At 47.7% G+C, this 18,801-nt stretch overlaps 1 protein-coding gene across 4 annotated transcripts in view; it reads left to right on the forward strand.

Moving 5' to 3' along the window:
* The first annotated feature begins 77 nt into the window (after positions 1-77).
* The window catches only part of LMCD1 (LIM and cysteine rich domains 1), a 59,966-nt gene continuing 41,242 nt past the window's right edge, over positions 78-18,801 (forward strand). For 3 of the 4 annotated variants that reach the window (XR_003399294.1, XR_003399295.1, XM_026857420.1), the window contains exons 1-2: positions 78-374; positions 16,813-16,901. Coding sequence is in view for 1 of the 4 variants with exons in the window: in XM_026857420.1 (XP_026713221.1) it covers positions 243-374; positions 16,813-16,901 (221 nt within the window). In the remaining 3 variants the exon portion in view is untranslated. Of the gene's footprint in view, positions 375-7,816; positions 7,828-16,812; positions 16,902-18,801 lie in introns of those variants that run through there. The other variant, XR_003399296.1, reaches the window with a different exon arrangement.

Below are 18,801 nucleotides of genomic sequence, written 5' to 3' on the forward strand. Positions count from 1 at the left end.
AGACAGACAGACAGACAGACAGACCGACCGACCGACCGACCGACCGACCGACCTGGGCTGCCTGGGCTGGGCTTTTTTCTCCTCTTTCCCCCCCTCCTATCCTCTCCGGCCCAGTGTGCGCTGTACCGGCGCTGTGCTTGCTCAGGTATTCGGTAGATCGGGGGCGGTGCTGATCCCCCCCCGAGATAGACGCCCGTCCGGCTGCGGGGGCACTCTGCTCCCAGTTATTTATTTCCTTTTATATGCGTGGCCTGAGTCAAAATTTGCCGGAGCCCTCTGGATCGCCCCCTTCCCCCGCTCCAGCAGTCGTTGTTACACTGGTTTTGAGTAAGGAGCTGAAGCGGCAGATGCAGAGACAGGGAATGTCACAGAGCGTGAGTATTATGGGAGTTATTAAATGCTCAGGGTTAAGAGTGGGTAAAAGTAATTTCTGAAGTACTTACATTTCTCCTACATCTCCCTCCGTAGGGCGCATCTAGCTGTGTGTTGTGCCCATGCTGGGTCTGCCCAGCCGCGGTGCCTAGTAATGCCTCTGGGGGGGTTCTTTATGTGCCAGAAATCTGCTTCAGCAAAGCTTTTGCTGGAAAAGCAACTGTTTCTTGTCTAATTTAGACTCTGACCACTGCTGCCCTGAGCTTGTGTCCTTGAGGGGAGTAGCTTGTCTCCTTTTAGACCCTCTGGGAAGTACTTGCTTCTCGTGTGGGGGCTGCCAAAGACTTGCTTTCCCCAGGAAATCCTGGGTTTTAGCCACGGTGTCTTTTGGTGAGCAAAAGAACCAGAATAACTGAAACGCCCTCTTAGTTTGGAGTTAAGCTGAGTGGAAGGGGGTTTAATTACTAAATAAAAACTGTGTGGAATGTGTTGCCTGGGAGCAGCTGCTCTTACGACCTTCCGCGCTGTACCTTTGTCACTGTATAATTAGGAGATGAGTTAAACACTTAATGTCAGCGCTTCTCGGTTTCTACACTGTCATCCTGTTTCTTGATGCCAGCTGGCCCCGACTGGGCAGTGCCATGCCCTGGGACTGGGTCCATGGGTCTTCCAGGGCACAAGGGGCACCCCCAGACCTTCCTGGGTTGGGGATGGCACCTTTTGCTATGAACTTCTGAGAAGTTTCATGCCCAGGCTGTCCTTGGAGATCCCTCACTGGCTGTCAAACTGGGAAGGGCCAGCCTGTGTCTCTTTGAGGTGTAGCTCCCTCTGTCCCCTTAGGTTCGAACTGTGCCCCTGCAGAATCTGAAAGAAAACTATTTGCTGGATTTTGTTGCAAACTGAATGCTGCTTGCATGTCACCCTGGACAAATGCTGGTGTTTGGCAGCCGGGGGGTCACTGGGTGGAGGGGGCTGTGCCATGCACTGCCCTCCCCTCTGCAGTGTGATGCTCCTGCTTGCCATCTATCCTGCCTGAAATTCTGAAATTTTGGGGTGGGACTGAGGGGTTCCTCCTTCCCTGCCTTGCCTCCCTCCTCCTAGCTCTTCTGATTCCCCCTTGGCTGCTGCAACAGGGACCCTCTCAGTGCTTGCTGGTGAGGGCAGCCCCCCCCCAGTGTGTCACTGTGGGGTGACCCTGTCCCCCACAGGCATGCAGGAGGTGGCCGGAGCTCAGCAGGGACCTGCTGGGGAAATCTCTGTGTTCTCCCCACAGACTCGGTGTGTCCTCTGCCAGTGGGTCCCTGTTGCTGATAACCCTTGGACACATTCATAGGGTACTGGTGGGTGCATTTTGGGGGGGACGGGACCTTTGGGTGCCGGCTGGAGGCCCTCAGGAAGCTGTTTCTGGGCACTGAGTGCAGATCAGTCCCACAGGAGGGAAAACTGACCCCTTTTCATGGGCAGCTGCAGTTGTGGGTTTTGTGCTGGGCTGTGGTCAGTCTGTTTTTTTCAGACAGCTCAATTCCTGCCTTGGCCAGAGCATGGGGCTTGGGGGGGCTGAGTGCAGCCCCGGCTGCCAGCAGCCTGGGGCTGGAGGTCCCGTGTGGGAGGGAGTGGAAAAGCAGGGCTGGATGTGGGCAGTGAGGAGGGCTGAAGAGATCTGCACTATGGAGCAGAAATATGCCCTGGCAGAGCTGTCTCTGTGCTAGACCCGTCTCCCAGGAGCTTCCCGAGCATCATCCCCAGGGGATGGAGCTGTGAAGCTGCACAGTGGTAAGTCAGGGCTTACAACGAACCCTGGAACACTTGTGAATGCAGAAACCATCACAGCCTCTTAGCTTAGCTCCCTGTGGTGGAAGAGTAAAGAACAAGATATCATCTTTAATTTCACTTAAATCTGTGAAGGGATGAGCACAAACTGTCTGGAGTGGAAGGGTGCCTTTTTATGGGGTAGAACAGCCCCAAGGGGGGTGTGAGGCCCTGGGGCTGCCCATCTCCTGTCACCTGAACTGGAACCCAGCACGGTGGTATAAAAAAGGAAAAGTCCCAGCTAGTCTGCACTTCAAAAGGGATATGAAATGACATAATAAAAACAAGGGGGAGGAAAAAAAATAGACTCTGGATCACTGTCTAAATAATATATGTCCAAAGACAAATGGGCGTCTTTGCAGTAGACGGCTGTTTAATTTCCTGAATCGGGAGAAGGGCACTTTTTCTGGGCATGGGGTGGAATACTGTCAAATTTTAATTTGGCTTGGCAGTGTCGCACAACCAGTTTGAGCAAGTCGGGGAAGGCAAGTCTGGAACTCATTAGGGCTTGTTGCAAGGCCCTGAAAATTTGATTTTCAATCACTGTTGGGTTTAATTATTGTTGATGTCTTGCCTAGCGTATTATGGGATTCTTTCTGAGGAAATTAAAACAGCATGAGTGGGACAGCATTCTGTTTGGCAAATGGGTTGTTTAGATTAAATTCTAAATGGAGAGTTAAAACTCGAAACAAAGATAAAGCGTGATGGCTGGCATTTCGTGCGTTACTGGAGCTGGTTCAGTTGGACTGTGCAGGCAGCAGGATTTGTGTACTGTTCTCACTAAATTCAGTCCATTTTTGTCAGGAGAAGAGAATAACTCACTAAGCTAAAAGTATGTTGAAAGCCAAGGTAAAGCTTACTCAGTGAATACAAATTTTGGTTCTTTTAACTTTTTCTTCAGTCCTTTAGCATGGGTTTTTGAAAACATCTGAAGCAGATTGTAGGAAAAAACCATTGCTGCTGCTGTGGTAAATCAGCCCCTGTGTATGCAGGGGTCTGGGTGGCTCAGGGTCCAGGGGAAGAAAGAAGCCTCCTGTCTCCGTCAAAGCATCTGGACCCTTGAAGACTCCTCTGCATACATCTACAGATGTGGATGGGAACACTATTAAGGATTGGGAGCTTGCCCTTTGTAAAGCCTAAAAACTTAGAGCTTTTTAAAAACGAGGAACACACTGGAGACTTGGCTTTTCCACGAACTGCCTCCCTTGATGGAGGTGTGCAGGCTCCTTGGGCTGACCCCAGCTGTGTGCTCCCCTTGGCGGATGCCTGGCTTCTTGCAGAGAGACACTCAGCTCCCCAGGGACAGGGGCTATGCCCAGTAGTCTTCTGCAGGACACAGCTGCAAAATCTCAGTTCTGTCCAAACCCACTTTTAAGCAGTTTGGGCAGGCAGTGATGAAGATGGCAAGCACTGTAACGGCAGTGAGCATGCCTGCCCAGCCATCAGGATACTCGTTCAAACGTGCTAGTGCTCGTCTGTGTAAAGGCTGTCAGGAACTGTGCAAGCAATTTCACTTCAGTTTACAGAAACTTGGACCTCATTTTTAACAATTAGACCTCCAAAAGTTATTTATACCTTGCTGACTTTCATGTTCACAATTTCTTGTTATAGCCTTCACTAGCAGAAGCCCGTGGTTTCATTGTGACATTGGTACCCTCCTCTTGACGGACAAGGGGTTCAGTCTCTGGGTTGGTGACGGGTTATATGTAGCTGATGACTTGGGGGTTGACTCTATTGCCTGTGTGTCCTGCTTTGAAAGCTGGTTTGTAGTGGGGACTGAAACCCCTGCTCCAAGAACAGCGTCCTTGCGTTGGAGCCCAAGGGAGGAAGTGCTGCTGCAGCTGTCGCAGGGAAGCAGATGTTGATCTTAATGCAGAAACCTGCTTAGCTCTGACAAGTATTTATAGATATGAAATCATAAAGCAGCACATGGGTTAAAGAGCTTATTTTGGGACTTGGACTCAGAGCTAAATCAAGTCCTATAAAATACAGTTTACAAGTTACAAAATCCCTCTCATCCTGCAGGGAGGCAGTGTCTGGAGTATTTGTTTAGGCTGAGGGTTTTTTTAAAGGAAATACTGTATTTCAGCCATTCAGGAAAAGAGGTATTCAGATGTCCTAGCTTGAAGCTATTGTTCCATTTAAAGATGGAGCTCAGAGAATGGGAAATATTTCAGGACAGCTATTTCCAATTTTTTGGAAGAGCAAGAGTTCCCTAATGCTGGTTAGCAGGCTGACTCCTCATACTTTTACCATCTCACCCACTCTGAACCCTTTGACTTCATCACCTCAGTCACAGAAGGCCTCTGAACTGCCCCAGAGCAGTGATTTCTCTCTGCAGTGGGGGACTCCTTCCTCTTGCTGGATGTTCTGGTTTTGAACTCCCCTGCAGGTCTATGTCTCTGCTTTCCTGAGCCAAAAGCACAGTGTTAAAAGCAGTTGATACAACTGAAATTGAACAGCTTTGACTTCATTGCTGACAGGTAAAGCATCATAAATTGTTAGTGTTTAGCTCACTAGGTGCAGTGTTTCAAACCTGTTCAGCAACGGTTCTTCTGAATCAATCAGAGCGGCAAGGGAAGGGAAAGGAAAGCCTCTTCTTCCTCATCCAAGGGGGTGGGTGACCACAGGGAACTAAAATAGGCACTGGTGAACAGGAGTATGCACTGGCTGACTCGCCTGAAAGTCAAACAGGCCAAATAAAAATGCCAGAGAAATGGAGGAGGATGGCTGAGTAGTAGGAAATAAGTAAAACAAAGGGGTTTTTTCTGCTAGTGCTTAATTGTGGATGCTGTTAGCTGGATCCTTCAGACATGCAAAACTACATGCTTCTGGGAAAGTAAGTTTTGCTTGTGCCTGCAATGTTAAAGCCTTAGTTAGAAGAAGCACTGAAGCACTAAAGCAGCTGGGTGGCTGTTGTATACAAACTGCTGTGCAAATATCATTAGTAATTTCTATCGCAGTTGTATATGTCTGTTGGAAGCTTTAAATGCTGGGGGTTTATTGCCTTAGCTACTAAGAAAACAGGATAAATTCTATCAGGATCAGCTTTTACATAGCCTTTGGCAAATTGTTCCAGATAGTGTTTTATTGGGAAGGAACCTGTCATAGGATGAAAAATCTACTGTCATCTTATCAGAGGAACATAAAGCAAACTTAACCCAAAAGCATTGTGGTTGGTTGCCTGTGCCCTACTAATATTTGAGGTGGCACAGCCCTTCAGCTGCTGCATTTGGGTTCAGGACATCACCAGCCACAAAATCAGCTGAGACTTGTTTATTTGCTCTTTCTGAAGACCTGGAAATGTGTCACTCAAACACCTTGCTTTATTTCCCCCCTCTGTGTAAGAGGGTAATTTGTGTTGAGGTTATGAAACTTCAGACAAAAAATAAAAATATCCCCTGTGTTCCTATTGCATGTGCTGCCAAGTCCTCTTGGGCTACCAAAGAGTAGTCTGCAGAGGACAGCCAGTCAGCTCCTGACAGCCTTGTGTCTTAATCCAGAGCATCAGGATGTAGTAACAGAGCAGCACTACTCCTAATTTAAAGTACCTGTCCTGGATCTGGACATCTAGGTTGGGAGCACAGACCTGCAGCCCCAGAGGCTGGTGTGACTTCTGAGGACTGGTCACAGGGCTGCTAACTTACTGTACCTTTCCTCTTAAATATACTGTGCCCAAGCTGCTTTTTTGGTGTTCTTGCACAGCTTGGGGGGCCTTTTGAGCTTTTGGAGCGGTTGGTGATAGTGGCCACCTCAGAGGTGATACAGTGATGCTGCAGTGCAGGAGTGATGAGCTGAAGGAGGGTGGCCCCGGCTCTGCCCTGTGCTGTGCCTTTGTGCCCTGGGACACATCTTCAGCTTTTTTTGTGTCTTGTGCTCCTCAACTGCAAAAGTCAATAGAGTTGGGAAGATATTTAGGAGGACTAAATTGGTTGCATTGTACAGAAATTTGATGGAGGCAGCTCCTGCAGGTGTCAGTGCACCAAGGGATGTTCTGTTCCTCCTCCACATGCTGGAGGCGGGAAGGACAAAGATGGCTCAGGGAAAGGAAATGGCTGATTGCAAGGAGACACTCACCTGAGCGCTTGAACTCACCACAGCTGCTGTTTAACTAAATTTGGGTGGGTTCTTCCCATTCCATACAGCTACTTGCAGCTTGGTTTGGTTTTAGAATTGAGACTAAGTGTCTTGCTTGTGGAAAAATCTGTTCATCTTATTTTCCAAAGTTTGCCCTTCTCTTATCATTAATTCACACATTGTTAGTCAGGAAAGGGATGCTGCCAAATATGTGCTCTTGGAGGAGCAAGATATTTGCAGAGGCTCTGGTTCTGTTGTATCTCTGTCATCCTGTAAGTTGAGATCTGGCAGCTCCAGCAAAATAGTCCTCTCAGATATTGGTGCCTTTTCCATGTCTTTCTGTTGCTAAAATAAGAGGCAACAAACTTCTTACTCTGCAAAGCTTAATATCAGTAAGTGCTTCCAGTATTCCAGATGATACCAATTCATTCACTGGTGACTTAAATAAATCCTGTAAAGAGAATTTGAGATGAAAGGCAGTCTTTAAGTGATTTTTTTTTTTTTTTTTTTTTTTTTTTTAATTTGGATAACTGCTTGCTCAGAATCTGGCAGGGAAACAAATTGCTTTCAGGTCATGATTACAATAGATGTTTTCTGTCTATGAAAGCAAGAATAAATCAAAACAATCCTTTGCCATTCTCAATCAAAATTATAGTAGCAAGTGTGTATATTGATCGGTGTATTTCTAAGAGTAGCTATTTGCCCTTGCACAAATTTGAAGCCCTCCTGTTTGGCTTTCAGCTAGTCCACAGTATGTTTTGGACAGTTTTCTTGTGTGCCAGTACTGGGAGTTGACTCCTAACCTGAAACTGGACCTCACTGGACATCAGGTATAGTCTAGGAGGATGTCTTATGGTCATCGGAGGGGAAAAAACTAGTGGAATTCCCAATATGTAAAACTGTTGGATAAGATCAGTGTCTTTCAAGAGTGGCAGTTCTGCTGCTGTGGCTCTTCTGCTCTGGTGTATCAGTGTCCTTAGTGCTGCCCCTGGCAGTGTGGAAAGAAAAATCCATGTCCCCAGGAGCGCCTCTAGAGCTCATGTTCTTTGTGCTTTAGCAGTAGCTTTGTGTCTGTCTGGGGTGAGGGACACTGCAGCCTCACCTCTGCTCTGTAAGCAGAAGCAGCAAACACCTTCCCTAATGAGTAGCAGGGCGGTGAAACCAGATGGGGCTCTTGCATGAGAGATTTGGGGTGTATCTGTTCTAGAAAAGAGGATGAGCTGCAGCAAACCCAGGCTGAGCTCCATGCCCTCTGTCTGGGACAGGGGCATTTCATCTCACCCAGGGCTTGTTGGCTGGGTTCCTTCAGTATCTCCCGTAGTTGTCTTAGTGTGCACTTAAGATGAGTTAGGTGGGCTGCTGTGCACCCGTCTCCAGAGGCTTCACTAGTCTCTGCCAGCACTTGGTGTCAGGTAAGCAGCTGCTCCTGATGTGCTGGAGCAACACTTGCCCCAGGTCTTGCTCAGCACTTGATCCTGAGGAACAACCCCAAAAAAGAAGCTTTTTGGAACTTTTCAGCTCTCCGGTGATGTCTTTTGGGGGTAATTTTTCTCCAAAAGGCTGAGGTAGGTTTAATGACAAGCAGGTGATCCCATTCCTCAAGTTTAAGAGGTTTTCCAAGATGGGAAAGCTACCTAAGAAAATGCCAAATGAGATATTGCCCATCCAAACCGTGAATTAAGGTTCTGGAGGCCAAGCTCTTGAAAGGAGATTTCTGCCACCCAGGAGAGGATTCGTTTAGTTTCTTCTACATAGCAAAAGGATCTTAAGTCAGTGTTTTAGGATTCAGAGTAATCACTTTTTTAAATAGCTAAACAAAGCTGTGGGGCTTTTTAGATATATACAGCCTTTACTACTGGGACACTTGGGCCATATTTTCAGTGCCTTTTGGGTTTATCTGAAGTTCTGGATTACACCAAAAATGGGGTTTGGTTTTTTTTTTTTTTGACATCACTTCAGTTGTGCCTTGTGAATGCAGAGCTTTAGAGGAGAGCTCAGCCTTCAGCATGACTGTGCTGGAATGCAGGTAGTCATGCATTGATACCCTCAGGAGTGTTAGTGGTAACTGCCCCCGCACTTAAATGTATGTACAAAAGCTGGCCAAATGATTAAAATCAAAGGGCCTTATTTAAGCAAGCACCTGTGAGTTCAGATTTGTTGGACTGATGCAAACCTCTTGCCGGCATAAGAACTACTGGAAGGATAAACAGTCTTGGTGACTTGACCAGATAACTGAAAAATTATTTCTAGTGCGTCATCAAGCTGAAAAGCAGAATTAGGTAATTAGGAGTGAGGCTGTTTGACATGTGTTTCTTGTTAGTTCAGAGTGAATATTATTGAGGTGCTGTTTTTACTATATACAGCTATTTGAAACATTGATGCCCTAAGACTCCCAATAGTGAACAGAACAGTACGGGCTTGGAACTAGGGTTGTTCTACTTACTGGGAGGCTTGGGGAGAGAGCAGAGAATCTGTAATGTCCTGCCTTGCCTTAAATTTGGAGCATTCTCCCAAGGTGCATGCCCTGGGCTTGGTGTCTGTGATGGCTCTGTCCCTGCTGCTGATGCCCTGTGGATTTGCAGAGGCCACAGAGCCAAGTTCTTGGCCTTGCTGCCCAAGTGAAGTCCCTAGCTGTGGTCAGATGGGCTGCCAGGTAGCTCGCCCTTCCTGGAGGAGAGGCAATAGCATGTATGCTGAGACAGGACACTTGGGTGCAACACGTGGTTGCATATAGTAAGACAATTGTAGCAAATCTGCCCTGCTGGATCCACAATAGGAAGGAAAATACAACCAAAGAGGCTTTTTGTATGTACTAAGTCAGGCTTTATTCCTGCTTTTAAGTAAAACAGACCCTTGGATGTGTGCTGTTGGGCTTGGCTGAGGTTTCTACTGCAGCCCCTCTAAACACAGCTTAGCTTTGGTGGTGGTGTGCTTTTCCAGAGCTTGCCGCCTTCCCCTTGCTGTGATACAGATACCTCTTCTGTTAGATATAAACACACCCTCCAGTTATTGGAAATCCTTAAGGAAGTTTGAGTTAGCTCCCTATTATTTTGCAAGCTTAGCTCTATTACAGTCAAATAATGACAATAAATTAATTGCTATCCATCCATATCCCTAAACTCCTCAACAATTGTTGTGCAAACTGGTCCCACCCATGTGAATATTGTATGACTTCTCCCTTATTCTTTGTTCAAGGGACTTTCTCAAAGCTAGGGTTGTTAATCTCCAAAATTTGTTGCAGCTGGAAGAACCCCACCCAAAGGGTTCACATGGTCTCTTAGCTTCACTCAGCCCTCTCCCAGCCTGGCTGTGATTTATTGGGGTAGGGTATCAAATGCTGAGACTGTGTGAGGGTCTTCCAGAGGCTGCGCAGAGGTTTATACTGAACTTGCCATAGGCGCTGGGGAGCGGTTGGACTGCCAGGCGAGGTGAAATGAGGACCTCGGCTCTGAAGGGCTGTTGTGAACTTGTAGGAACTTTTTGGAAACCAGCTTTTCCTCTTCCCTCCCTAAAAAGGAGGAGAAAACATACTTGAGGTAGTTACGTGTCTCCATTGCCGTTTTTAGCCTCCAAATAAGGTGTTGTGCAATAAGTGCCTTCAGGATCCAGAAACCTCTGCAGAAGCAGGAGGGCCCTGCTTTGCCCATTCCTTCTAGAGCTGTGGCCATGACAGCTGGTCCCACAAGCCCTCTCAGAGGCTGGGGAGCATCGGGTGACTTGGGGAGCAGTGACACTCTCATGGGGTTACCCTGCAGCCTGCTTGTGGGTCTGCTCTGGTGGCATTGAGCACGTGTCCTGCCTCATGTCCCATCACTGCATGTGAAGCTAACTCCTGCAGGATGTTCTTGTAAGCTCTGAGCCTTCAACAAGCTTTGGTTAATAACCATGTTAGCCAAACTTGCCAAAACTCCGAACCTTATTTCAGGCCCGAGTTCCTCTGAGGATGCAGCTCCAGATGAATCTGCCAGCTGTGGGTCCACTCCCCTCAGCGGCGGTGTGGTGACCAGCACTGCTGCTCGCCGGGGGGATGACCTCTGGCTGAACCTGCCCTGTGTTCTCATGAGGCATGTGGTGTATGTACTGCTCGTGGTGAAACAGTCCTGCTAGGAGGTCATGAGGCCTTTCAGGGTGCTTCTGAAGGACTATCACAAACTTTTTGTGACTTGACCAAAGTCCCTGTGGATATGCAGGAGGAAGGACAACTAAAGGTCCTCCAAGGGAGCATGGTCTAAGCATCCCTGCTCAGATAAGGATCTCCTTACTTCAGTTATCATCATTTTGTTATGGTGACTGATTTAACAGCTGGAGTTGGCGCCACTTTCCTATTTTCACCTTGTTTGTCACTTAACCAAACCTATGCTGTGGTCTCCTGACATGTAGCATGCTTCTCCTGGAGGTCAAAACTAATTTATCAAGTCTGTCTTGACCCTGTGCCTTGTGCTTAGCCAAAGGAAGATGGTGTAAGGAGCAGTCTAGTAACAAAAGAAAAGGAGGAAAAGTAAGCATCACCAAAATCCCAGTGCCAGACTCAGGACTGCATTTCCCTTATCCAGTATCAGTAACAAATTCTTCAGCAAAGGTGGGTGCTTTTAGCTGGGGGGACCAGGCTGCAGGTGGTGAAACAGCCTCTCAGGCATGTGCTTGGTTGCATTAGATATTGATCTGCTGTTACTGTACTTGATTCCCTTTGTGTATCAAATTCATTAAAGTCCTTAAAGGAAAGCAGAATATTGCAGTGGGTTCTCATGGCACTAGATGGATTAAGCTGTGTGTTACTGACATTCGGTGGGACTTCCCAGTTCTGGAGTGACCTGAGATAAACCAACCTCTCTGCAAAAGCAGCTGTTAGTGGAGAACATTAGGATATTAGCTTTCCCAAACTGGCCTTCTTGTAAGCTCTGAAAATTTTATAACAACATTAAATTTCTACTACTCACTACTCCATAAAACAGTTGGGTCTCATGAAGTGAGAGTTCCAGGAGCAGTGTTCTGGAGCCACCCTGTACATCAGTGGCTATACAAAGCAGAGATGTTAAACGCATCCCAGACATCCCAAGGCACTCTTTCCTTGCTGTGCAACACATCAGCCTGCTCATCACATCTGCAGGAGGATCTCAGGAGCCCTCTCCCTGTGGATGCTTTTGACAGTGAGCTGTTCATCACTATGCTGTTAGCCATCGTGGTTTTGTGGCCTCCACACACCTATTGCTAATGAGACTGTGTCCATATATATCAGGTTATACCTTGAAGGGAGGAGACATTTCTGAGGGCCTGTGCTGGTGTGTCTGAGCACTGGCAGGTCTGAGTTCAGCCCGTTTGTGGTCTAGAAGTTGGTCTGTGCCTACAGCATTAGCCTGGGCATGGCATGGTTGTTCCTAGAGGAGCCTTCACTGGGAAACACATAAGTTTAGTCTGAAGTCTCCTCTTTGTGGAAGTGTTAAATCTCTGGCACTGAACTGGTTGTGAGGAGAGTAGAAAGAAGCTTCCACTTTTTGGAAGGATTTTCAACTCACGTGGATATGAAAAGTTTTCCCTGTGTGCCATTGAGGACAGTCCCCTTGCGCCAGACTCGGTTGTCAGACTAGCTTCAGCAGACCCTTTGTCAAAGGGTCTTTGGCTGAGCTGGGCAGAGGGTGATGGTACACGGAAAAAAAACATTCTGAGCCTCAGCTGAGCTGCAAATGGAGCAGGCTGGTAGAGCTAGACTCTGACCTGTCATAACTTCTGACCAGAGGTCCATCTTGCCATACCTGCCTCAGGCTCTGTGCTCCCTTCCGAAGGAGTCCTCAAACTCTAAACCGGGATGGAGCCATGTTTGGGTTTTTCCTTGTCGCTTCTCATTACAGGCTCTCTATTTTCTAATCACTGAGCAAACTCACCAGTGCCTAGAGTGGCCTTGCCTTTGGCCAGTAAAACAGTGAACCATGGTATTACTGGCATATTCCTGAGATTGTTCAGAGATGTTTTTGTGGGTAGAATGGCCTCAATTTCCTATCATTTCACAACCTAAGAATTTCCTCTGCACTGTCTTGCTTTCTCGCTTTTAATAGCAAGAATGCTATAAGACAAAAAAGCCAAAACAGAAATCTTAAAATGCATTGTATATCTAGTCATGGTGAGCACAATTTGCTTTTCTTCCAAGCAGTTTGACACAGGCTTTTTTAAAAAGCATTACAAACGTCTTCAAACTCTTTATCTGGAACTTCAGTATCTCTTTGTTTAACACTGCTGTTCCCAAATGGGCTTGGGCATAGGTGGAGTCTAAGATAGTTGGGGACCATTTGTTTTGCATTATCTTACTGGGTTTGGGTTTTTACTGTGTCATTTTTAAAGAAATCTCCTTTTATGCATATTCGAGGAGCTGGAGCAGAGCTGTGAGGAGAAGCTCCATATCTGGGCAGGAAGTCCTGCTGACCAGGCAGCCTGAAAAACAGGCAGCGGCCCCTGTTATGTTTGGCCCCTGCACAGCGGTGGAAATGAGTGGCTCAAACCTCCCTCCACTTCCGAGGGAGTGAGGAATAACACTGTCCTCCAGAGAGACGTGGCTGTGCTTCCAGTCGTGGTGAGGAGATGCTGCCTAGAGGGCTCTGAGCTGTCAGGGCAGGGTGATGCAGCGATCAGTGGGTAAATGCCCCATCCCCATGTGGAGGGGTCTTGAGTCTGTTTGCCCAGGCTGATCCTGGTGACATCTGTCCATGCCACAGAGATGTCTCCAAGGCTTCATGGGGCCACCTGAGCTGCTATCCCAGCACCTTCCCTTCCTGCTGGAGACCTACATCTCTGAGGGCAGGGGAACCTGAGCTAGCTCAGGAGCCACGTGTTGCCTTGAAGAGCCTCTCCATTTTTGCGTTGTTTCCCCCAAATGTTTTCCTGTAGCTTCAGCCTCACAGCTAGCTTGCAAGGTGAGTGATGCCACTCACACCTACAAACACGAGTTTCCGAGGAGATTTGGAGCTCCTGGCTAAAGGCATGTTGTCTGGTCCTGGCTAGAGCAGTGCACAAATTGGAGGGCCAGTGAACAGCTCTTCTACACATGTCTGAAGCAGTTCGTGGCCAAAGATCAGGGCTAGCACTTGTTTAGTTTTGTCTTCAGGAAATGGATGATCGGCTTTTGTTATATAAACCCAAGGCAAAGCTTGCCTTTTGATGCCAATGGGTTTGTTCAAGTGAAACAACAATGGCAGTTTAAGATAAGAGCTGTGATTTTGCTCGATTAAATGTGATCCATTTTACTGCATTTGTTTGCGCTGAGTAAATGTGTAACTGCAGTGAGACAACGGTGGAAGTTCAAAAGCAGTTCCTGGGGTGCTGGCAGAGGTGCTATGCCAGGTCAGGAGGCGGAGGGGTGCAGCCTGCCTTGCTCCAGTAAGCCTCACAGGGACAGGCTGTGCTGCAGGGTGCCCCTTGGGTTGGAGCACTTGTTGGACTTGTCTGTCCCTCTGTGAGCTGGCTCTTTGCCTGTGGTGTGGGGCACCACATGCTGGATCCCGGCTCTGCCAGCCTTTGGGATGTTCATCCTGCCCTTGCCAACGCAGTCATGCCCAAGCTGTTCTGTGGCAGCGTTTGGTGTCGGATGGGTGTCCAAAACCACTCTAGCAGCCTGGACACAGATCCTTTGGCTAACTGGGGTGATGGGTAGTGCCAGCCTGCTCTGGAAGGCAGGGGCAAGGGTGTTCTGGGGAGAACTGATTCAGTAGGTACTTTCCTGGGGTTTAGACTGAGTAAAGATCAGTTAAACTTGGACCTGGGATGTGAAGCAGAAGTCATACTTGGACAAGTATAACTAATTACCGAGGAAAGGCCTTGTTAACACTGAAGAAATAAAGGGAAATACTGGGTTTAGGTATCTGTGTGGAGGTCACAGGCTGATGACCCCCCCAAAAATGGCTGTGAGTTCCTGCCCTGGCACTTAGGCTGTGAAGCATTGGGCTGTCTCGTTGGGGGTTCACTTACTGGTTCTTGCTACTGACAGTGCTTTTCCCTCGCTTCCCCCTCATATGTAATGGAACTCTTCCAAAGGAGTTTATTTAATATAGATGTTTGTATTTTAAGTAAACAACCATTCATAGTCCCTTGCCTATACTCAGCTTCTGACTCATTAAGATCAGAGTCAGTTCAAAAAACCATCAGTTAGTAGGTGTCTAGTGGAGTTCCACAACGGGCAAAGACTCTAAGTGGTCTGTGCTGGAATCTTAAATGTCTTTAGCTCTTCTGGCACATAGCTGGAGAAACAAAATTGTCCTATTTTTCTGGGTAGTAGAGGCAGGGTGGGGTGTATGTGCATGCTAAGACTATTTTTAAGATGTATTTTTATGAATACCCAGGGTGAGAGGTCTTTTCACTGGCTTCAGAATACCTGAAAAAAATCCTGTAGGCTAAAAATGAGTTAAACTACAGGTGAAAGCCAAGGCACAAATGAAATGGCAGTCCTGGGGGCAAAGTGAGCTGAAATGGGTCATTTTGTACCCTTTGGGCTGTGTTTCTCAAGGATGAGTAGCCTTGTATGGAGACTTAATAGTTCTGCCCAAAAACAGCATGTAAAGGCTTCCCTACTTAAAGTTGGCAAACTAGCATCCAGCCATTTCTAGAACCATCTGTTCATAAATGCTTTGTCCTTATTAGCAACACTGGGCTTTCCAAGTAAATTAAATGTCTTTCCTGAGTGCCATTAAATAACCTTTTCCTCCCAAAAGCTGCAGAATGAGTTGGAATGTCAGCGCAGACCTTGGGGTGCCCCAGGTCTGCGCAGGAGCTTTGAGGAGCCTGGGAGTGGGACGGGTTGAAGCAGGAGGGAACAGGAGGAAGGAGCAGCTGCCAGCATCACCACTGGCTTTGCATCTGAGCGGAGCTGTGGAGCCCTGCAGGATCCCTGCAGAACCTCCTCAAAGGGGAATTTATTTTTTAACCACACACACCACTGCAGAGTGAAGGAGCTGAGCATGTTCACCCCAACCCACATCTTAAAAACATCCTCTGTTCTCTTACTGCTCTTGATCCCTCCACTTGAAAACAGGTTTTGGCAGGGATGGTCTCTGCCTGTCCCTGTGTGAAGCTGGAGAGGGCTGTGCTGTGCAAGAGATGGGGGCTGCTGGGTCTGGGCAAGGAAGACAAGGAGCTGGGGCAGGAGGCAGCATAACAAATACTGATTTAAATAATGATCTTGTAATGAAAGACTATTGTAACACAAACACACATGGAGTAGATTAATATTGCACAGGCAGGCAACACCCTTCTCTAGAATAGAAACCTCTGCGGCTTCAACTGTTCTTCTCATGGAGTCTTAATTAATGAATAGTCAATATCTAGAACAAGCTTGTGGTTTGAGAGGGATTAAAGATCTACAAGAACTTGATGAATGGGAGCAAGCGCCAAAAAGGGCATGTTGGTGTGAGACCTGTATGTGCTAAGCCTTAATGGAAAATGCAGACTGTGAGGTCCAGAATGGTCAGAAAATTGCAGCAGTGACACTTTATAATGCTCCTTGAGAACTGCCTCTATTAGTCTTGCGGAGGTGGGTGACTACTCTCAAGCTTAACCTCTGACTGCACAGGCGAGTCTCCTGAGATGCTGCTGTTGCAGCAGTCCTGAGGGTGGGACTGCTCTTGTTTTTAAGTCCATTTTTACAGAGAATAAATGTGTCTTTCAGACAGGAGTCTGAGAATTTCTGTGAAAACAACTAGGCTAAGATAAAGTCAATGTCCTGTGGTGTCACTTCTCCCTGATGCTTCCTGCAGTACTTCTTGTCTCCCATCATACCCTTCTGCAGTCTTCACGTTCAGAAAGCCATGTCTGATAAACCCACAGCGCAGACACTAAAATAGGTTTATTTTCCAATGTTATTGGCTCCTGTTGTCTTTTTGCACTTGTTTCTCTCCTGTTGGGAAGTTCTTAGGACCATCTCTGTGCAGCAGTGAGCACCCATGTATACAGGTGACTTCCTTCAGTTTTCAGTGTGCAGCAGAAAGTGCAGCTCAACCATAGCCCTTCTTCCATCCTGCTTTTCCTCCTGTGTTTCCTGTTCACCGTGGAAACCACCTGTAAAGTCCAGCACCAGAGGTGTGGGAGTATGCCCCATTCCCAAAATACACTTGAGTCCCTGTAGGAAGACCAAGGAGGTCCAAGCTGCAGTAAAAAATGTTTAACATCAGGTCATGGCAGTGCACCTCCATGTCTCGCTGCCTGAAATTTATGACTTGCACGTTGACTTGCACAGATTCATGTGCAATACATAAGCTGAACCCAAATAACCTTTTAATGAGATCTGAGGCCTGTGTGCATGAGATTAAGGTGGCTGCCCAGTGTGTGTGCATGTTCATTGTTTGATGTGCCATACCCCCACACTGGTCCAGACATGCCATCTTCTCTCACTTTAAGGCAAAAATCTTCATCCCGAGCATCCCTAAAAAACTTGTAGCAGGTCAAATGACATTTGGGAAGTTTGAGGCTTCATGAGATAAGGCACATCTGAAGGACAAAACACAACATTGGTACTCTAGTCTCCGATAATCTTTGAGAATAAAGCCTTTCCAACTCGAGTGTCCTGTTCTTTTCCAGATGTCAGCGAGCCAGCTGCAGTCAGGAAGAGGTGTGCCTTGTTTACGCTGCAGAGGGACGTGCACAGGCTTTGAGCCACATTCTTGGAGGTAACATCTTGACCTTGACAGGCCCTGCCCTGACGCTGTCCCTTTGGTCCTGCTGATGTTTAGACTCCAGTGGCTTTGAGTGCAAAGAGCTGCGAAGCACTGGGGTGGTGGTGGGAGGTGTGGAGGGGACACGCTGGCTGACTGGGACAGCTGCTGAGCTGGGCAGATACTTGTGCTCCCTGGTCTCCATACCCCTTCCCCACTGGTCTTACTGTTTTATTTTTTGAGTTAAAACCTCATCTGCAAGTGCTTAAACCAAGCTGAGGCTCTTGTGCAGTGGGTTTTTTTCCTCTTTTGCTACCACTGCCTGCTCCCTGGAAGTTGAGACTATCTCTGTGAGGTTGGATGCAGGTCTTGACCCTGAGCTGTGGCTTGGGAAGAGGAGAAAGCTGGGTGTGAGGTGGCCTGGCCTGCAGAAGAGTCTCACCTGCCATGGACTTGTCCCTGGCACAGCCCTGCATTGTTGGTGCTGTTTGGTGGGACATGGGGAGGGGGACATGGTGCCAAAGCTGCTACAAGCTGTGCTTGGCACAAGCCACCTGATGCCCTGCACAGCGTGTGGGCCAGGGCAGGGCTTCTCTGCCTGTTGGATTGTTTGGAAATGATTGGAAGAAACACATCATTGCTTGCTTTGGAGGCAGGGAAATGCTGACCAAAAGGACAATCCAGCACTGTTGGCCGGAGTTGTGCCAAGTGCCTGTCTGTCACCCTCGTCCTTGAGGGTGAGTGTGGGTGCAGGGCTGGCGGAGTGGAACAAAGCCCTTGGCGAGGGCTCGGTGCCATGCCCGCTTGGCAGCACCACAGTGGCCATTGCTGCTGGCTGTCCTGAGCATCCCGACAACTGAAATCCTGTGCCAAGTGTGGGAAACATCTTGTTATTTGATACTTTATTTTCAGTTTTTCCCCTTAAAAACACTAATGTAGGTAAACAGCCACCAGTATCAGCAGCTGGTGGGAGCTGAGCAGTACTGCGTATTTGGCTCTGGGCAGGGGCAGCAAGCTGCTGCCCTGCCCTATCTGCTTCCAAACCAAAATGGGAGAAACAAAGGGGGCTTTGAAATGGAAGGGACCTATCCAGATGTCATTAATTAAAAAAGCATTAGTTCCCTCTGAGGTTCTCTTGCACAACACTAGACTCTTCTGTGAGCTGGGAGAGCTCCTGTTGGCTGCTGGCTGGGCAGGCAGGGCTGTGGTAGCGGTGCAGTCTGCAGGTGTGCTGCTGGAATGCTTCACCGTGGTGGCATGCAACTGTGTCCTGCAGCCTTCCCTTCCCCGCTTCAGTACTTCAGCTGTGTGAAATCCAAACTTCAACACACTTCTTCGGTTGAATCACTACTTTTGGGGGTTTTAATTGACTCAAAGACTCATTTGAATCATGCTTGTTCCAGGATCCTGCTTAAATACTTGGGGTTGCATCAGAGTTAGTTTTGTCCGTTTTGCTGTTAGTGTTTGGTGGAAAAGCTGTCCAGCAGTGTGACCTTAGACTTAACTTGATGATCTATAGCTATTGTAATTAAAATGATAGACAATTAGTATCAATTCCTCTTTTAGCAGTCACTTTTTAAATGGCATTTAAAACTTTGTAAGATGTGAGGCTAGTGCTCAGCTGTTGGAGCCTGGTGAGGGTGGGAGATTAGTAATGCTTAAGGGGTTTTCAAAATTCACAGGCAGTGGCATCTTTCTGTGGCAGGTGGGAGGCAATGCTCTGTTGCCACTGCTGTGGCTGCTTTTGCCTTGGGACAGCACTTAGGGGCTTGCAGCTTTCTGCTCTGTACCACTGCCAATCTCTCTAGGATTAAAGGCTGGACGTGACCCAGCGATGTGCACTCACAGCACCAACATCAGAAGGACACGGACCTGCTTGAGTGGGTCCAGAGGAGGACACAAAGATGATGGGGGG

Source organism: Athene cunicularia, assembly GCF_003259725.1.
Source record: "Athene cunicularia isolate RWA chromosome 12 unlocalized genomic scaffold, athCun1 chr12_part1, whole genome shotgun sequence".
NCBI lineage: Eukaryota > Metazoa > Chordata > Aves > Strigiformes > Strigidae > Athene > Athene cunicularia.